This window comes from Rutilus rutilus (genome assembly GCF_951802725.1).
Source record: "Rutilus rutilus genome assembly, contig: SCAFFOLD_100, whole genome shotgun sequence".
In the NCBI taxonomy this organism is placed as follows: Eukaryota; Metazoa; Chordata; class Actinopteri; order Cypriniformes; family Leuciscidae; genus Rutilus; species Rutilus rutilus.
This window is the reverse complement of record NW_028175454.1, coordinates 1-5,936: the sequence shown is the minus strand read 5'-3', so window position 1 is coordinate 5,936 and position 5,936 is coordinate 1. Positions and strand designations below refer to the sequence as shown.

Genomic DNA, 5,936 nt, shown 5'->3' with positions numbered 1-5,936 from the left:
AGAACAAAAAAAAAAAAGGAAAAACACTGAGCATTTTGTCCATCCATCCACCAACAACTTAAGGGTCGCAGGAGCTTACAAGTATCTCATACAGCTTTAGGTGACATGTATTTCCTAATCATTTTAGTACATATTTCTGATTTTACATGCTACAAAAAACTGATTATACAAGGTTATTCGAGATCATTGTCCTCAAATGATGAAGTATTATTCATTGCATTGAGACTGTGAGATGATAAATGTCCATGCATCAACTGCTCACACAGAAGCCATTGAATTGTGCTGCACACTTAGGCACACAGTTCTGACCAAAGTAATTTAATGACTTCCTATGGGTTTGTTCCAGACACAGTTTTTTTATTTGTTTTAATTACAGTGGTCATAATCCACACAATTCTTTTCCAAACACAGTAACTGTTGTAAGTGTGCATAACAAAGCTTCTAAGGCTTGTGACAGAGGACATAAAGCTTGCTATGCAAATTGAACCGGAACTTTAATGATTTTAAAGATATTATCAGTTATCAATTTTTAAGGAAGTCATGTTTAAGATTTATTTTACATGAGCATAAAAAAAAAAAAAAAATGCTTGGATTAAGATCATTCTTGATTCATTAATTTAATCATGAATATAATTTGGAATAAATATGTAGGCTAATTGTTCAACAACAAGCACATAAAAGTGGCATTTTTCTTCATTATCTGAAATAATTTGGAAACATTTTTATAAAATCACTTTTATTTTGTTCTTTTATTCACTATGTAAACTTTTCCCTCACTGGAATGCATACAAAAACACTCAAACTAAAACTACACTTTTTTAGTTTTTTATCTAAATCATTAACTATAGTTCCTTTTATTAATAACCAATATGCTACACAATATAATGCATACAAAATAAAAGAGTTTTAGATATTCTTGTCCATCATGATCATTACACATAAAAAAAAAAAACAGTACCATTTCACTGAACAAACAGACCTCCAGGATTATCTATATCTTTCTTCAAAGAAAACAACCTTCAATTGCTCCTTTTGCAGCTCAGAGATGCTCAGAACAGCAGATTAGAATCCATATCCTCTGTGGGAATGAAAATATAGAGAAAGTTGAAAAACCAACCTGGGTTGTTTATAAAGTTTTTGATTTATTTAAAAAGTGTGCATAAATAATGCATTTAAAGAGAATGAATAATACATTTAAAACTCTTTGAGCTGTTTAAGGCAAGGCCTTTAAAATCCTCCTACCTTCTTTAATGCCAAAGCAGCTGCACCACTCTTTAAAGGAGACTAGTTTGTCCTTGTCAGCATCACACTTTTGGAAAAAGACAGAGGTGCAATGCTCCATGGGAACCAGGGGAACGCGCAGAGGAGCCAGCTCAGAGTGAGAAAGAATCCTGCAACAGTATTATAAATATTCACTGGTGAAAAAAAAAAAACCCTACTTAATATCATGATTCAGGTTTTGTCAATTTGTCATGAGGACAAACATGAATTAACAGAAGAAAGAAGAAAAATCTTGTAATTAACATACTTCATTTCCACACAGTTCAATGGGGTTTTATAGAACCCTAAGGGTTCTTGACTTTGTGCTATATGTGACCCTGGACCACAAAACCAGTCACATTGGTCAATTTTCTGAAATTGAGATTTATACATCATCTGAAAGCTGAAAAAATAAGATTTCCATTGATGTATGGTTTGTAAGGATAGGACACAACTATAGATACAACTATTTGAAACCCTGGAATCTGAGGGTGCAAAAAAATCTAAACATTGAGAAAATCGCCTTTAAAGTTGTCCATTTATGTTTGCGATTGTGCTGCATTCACTCCCAAAAATATATGTTATATATCTTTACAGTAGGAATTGTACAAAATATCTTCATGGAACATGATCTTTACTTAATATCCTAATGATTTTTGGCATTAAACGTACAGTATGGAATTTTTCGCCGCTAGGGGTCGCTATAACCTCTTACAATAACAAAGGCATAGTTTGATGACGCAACATTTGCTAAGAATTATTGATCTTGTCGTCAACGTCAAGCCGACCGATCTAATAATGTTTATGGATGAGTGAATACATCGATGTTTTTATCATGACTGTGATATGAAGCAGGTCGGGATTGCTAAGAGACAGCTATCAGCTCCACACGCGACGCGAGTCCCGCGGATATAAAAGGAATAGCTAAGGACAATTTCATTCTACCGAACTACACGCAAGTGCAGAATTACAACTCACAGGTCAGTTTATTTGACAAATTAAACTTGTGAGGTAACGCAGCGCAGTTTCACTTGGACTAACATTACACTAGCACACTAAACTGCATTTAAATGTGTTGAAATGTATGTGTTAGTTTGTCTGTATGAGACTAGCAGTAAGCTAGATCAACATTAGAATAACATACAGATCATATTCTAACATTTTATCCTTTTTGAACTATATAACATTGATTAGTTTTATGTAAATGTGCTCACCTGTTTAATAACGTACATGTAGGAGCGTTCGAAGTCTCGGACGTGGAGCTCTCGTTTACTGTCTATGGGAGCTCTAGGCATCTCGAAAAGACGAAAACACAGCGCTGATATTGATTCTCGTTTTAGTTCTCCTTTTTTATCCAAAGTCTGCTTGCCATGGTCCATAATGTTTGAACGAAACAACAACAGCGTGCAAATAGACATTGCGAACTACACAGTTGTCCACGTCAGTCGCCTTGGTTACTATCAGAGGGCTCTGGTTGCTATGGCAGTACGAGCGGAAACCAGGGACAGCGCGGATATGACGCCATTGACGGCGACAAAACGGAAATAAAGAAACGGGACGTGTCTTCGAATTAAATTACAAATTTCTCCTGGTTTGAAAGTTGTTGGAAACAGTTGGGATAATGTAAGTACACAACTAAAAAATATATATATATAACATAGATATAGTGATTTTTGCTATTTGATAAAGCAAAAAAGTTACATATTGTGCCTTTAAAGAAAAATCTATAATTTTGACAATAACAATGTATTGGTTATTGCCGCAAATGTATATTTGTGGCAATAGCCAACAATACATTGTATGAGTCAAAATTTGTGCGACTTGACTGGTTTTGTGATCCAGGGTCACATATGGCAAAATGGTTCTATATAAGGAGAAATGTCTTAAATGATTACATAAATACTTTTGTGTTTGACAGGTTATTTATAAAAAAAAAAATCTAGTGACAGTGTATGTTTACGAACAGTTTAAGTCATGAAATTTAATTACAATTAAAATGTATACAATAACAAAAGTAATTAATTAAAATTAAATCCGTAAAAAGATCCCATGATGGGTGCATGACAAAACCCTTTAGGTTTTATATAGAACCTTTTCTTTAAAATCACAAACCAACACAAGATTCTTAAAATTGCAGTGTGTAATTTTCTTATATCCAAGCAGGGCTTTTCAATTGATTTTTCAATTGTAGTCTTTTAAAAAGACATCTGAAATAATAAACTAAGTGCAATCTAGTGTTGTCAAAAATATTTGTTTCAATACTGTAATATCCCTTTATCCCCATGTCCCTTTACTCACTGGTTTAATTTGCTCCGGATTAATATTGTTGGTGTTACTTACAGGGCTTGAATTTTGGCATGGATTATTGCGCGTATTGAGCATAATTTTACTCATTCCTGCAGATTTTGTGCTCACACCCAAAGTGTGTCCACATAAAGACACTTTTGGCTATATAAAACAGTATAATGGGTCCGTGCATCAGATCTTAAAGTGACAGCAGCCTAATATACCTGCTGCCTAATTATAAGATATTTTTTTTTATATCTCTATGGCAGATTTTCCCTATCGATGTCAAAATTGTGGCCAGTGAAAATTATGAGTGGCTAGTAACTTCGGAAAACCACTAGCCACAGTGGCTGGTGAGAAAAAAAGTTAATATCAAGCCCTGTATCCCAGTGTAATACTATAAGTAACTGATTCACAGGCAGATTTTCCCCGAAAGCACACACTGCAGCTTTAAGGCCTCCGTCTCAAAGGCTGACCACTGACGTTGTGGAGGCTACTGGCGCTGAGTGTTTCTTTTTCTGTAAATGTCCCTCAACCACATCCTCACACCAGCTAAAAATATGACTGAACCTCCTGTATGAGTAAGTTCGAATTAGAATAGTCTTCAGTCTCAGACGTCTTGCCCACGAACTGCTCATGAACCATTCACAAATGCACTCCAAAATGGCAAGCATTTCCCAAAATCGCACTGATCTGATTGGGTGGCTTTAAGCAATTTCAGGAGTAAGTGTGCAGATATTTTTATCAGTCTTTTAGCACAGCGTCTGGCTCCGCAAGACTGGCATTTAACAGCCGATATAAATGTCAAGTGAATTTATCAAGATAATTGGGGTTTCCCCTTTATGATAAGCAAAACAATATTGCAAGATGGAATTTGTACAGAACCTCAGCCACCCCACCTGTCTGAAGGATGTTGGTCCATTTGTGCAAACTGCCAGTGCACTGGATAGATGTACATTTTGTAGTTCTTCTCAAAGTCCTGCTGTAGAAGCTCGACGGGGTGATCGCCTGCATGAAGACGCCTCTCGCTCTCATAGATCTTCTGAACCTGTTGATCAGAGCATTCATCATCTGTAATCCATTCACATTTGATGGTTTAGATACAGTCAAGAGCTATTTTCCAAAGAAGTACATCCACGTTTATTTTTTACTGTCAGAAGTTGGGGAGATGAGTGAAATTTGTCTCCAGTTTCTACTATTTGTCTCTTTAGGAGACATGCGATGTCTAAATAAATAACCGTCTGTCCAGTATCCCTGATATACATACCCTGATTCTTTGTTTAGCTGTGAGAAAGCCAGGAGACATGGAGTCATGCTCGTATAACTGCAGAAGCACGTTCTTCAGCCAATCCCGCATACGCAGAGGGAACTGCACCAGCTCTGACTCTAGACATGGAGCAATAACTGCCAGGAGAAATAAAAATAGACAAAAATTAAACAACAGAAGATATATATTAAGTGCAGGGGTGGTTGAACTTAAATTGGTTACATTTGGTTGCGGGGCCAAAAATAAACATTGCGTTGTATCCAACTATATTAACCCTTAAACGCATACCTCAAGTCTTTAGTGACCCGGGACGTCATTCGCTACCCTCCTCCCCATTCATTTTTTAAAGTTACACTTTAACCTTCTTAGTATTCCTCAATCAATTCATTATACACAGTATAACAAGAAAAAAATATAGATATAATTATAAAATAATGCCTATTTTCCCATTAATTTTTTGCAAAGATTGTATATGGTATACATGAGTGTAAGTATATATTTTTCTACAACAATAATTTAATCTTTGATGACTGAATAAGTGCAATTCACCTTTATTTCACAAGGTGGCAATGTCTGATATACAATTATGAAGTGACGTGTCACTCATAGCTACCACAGGCAGAAAACAAAAGAATAGGAAGTATCATCAGCAAAACTTGAAATGGCTCAGCGATTTACTACAAGTAGCCTACTACTGAACGCAATCAAATATTAGAGTTACTGTCACTTGATGGTGGATCTGGTGAAGGAGCTGTCAGCGATCAAAATATTGATATTGAAAAGATTTTTCATAACTTAAAAAAAAAAAAGCCCTCATAATTGAGTTTTGAGAATATGTTTGAGATCACGAATTTGAGCCAGATGCTGAATGTAGGCTACTGGAAATGAGCTCTGACAAAGACAGTGACGATGATATAAATTCTGCTCAAACGGAACCCTTCCAAGCTCCAAAAAGTAGGCTAACAAAAAACATGCTTTATTTTATTATTCTGTAATGACTCTAATATCAGGAGAGTTTTATATTATTGCGACAAGTAGTAGAGATCTACGGAGCCCTAAAGGGACGTGTTGGTGGAAAAAAAAATGGGTTGAGAGATTTTTATTTTATTTTTTCAAATCTTTT

General features: G+C 35.5%; 1 protein-coding gene across 1 annotated transcript; it reads right to left on the bottom strand.

Annotated features, from left to right (window-relative positions):
• Nucleotides 1-660: 660 nt before the first annotated feature.
• LOC311285734 (SPARC-like) lies at nucleotides 661-4,950 on the bottom strand (the record flags this gene model as incomplete). The annotated part of the gene is made up of 4 exons (XM_084435768.1): nucleotides 661-1,078; nucleotides 1,243-1,391; nucleotides 4,446-4,594; nucleotides 4,814-4,950. Coding segments are annotated over 4 exons (464 nt in total), but the record flags the coding sequence as incomplete, so codon positions are not given.
• Between the last annotated feature and the right edge of the window lie 986 nt (nucleotides 4,951-5,936).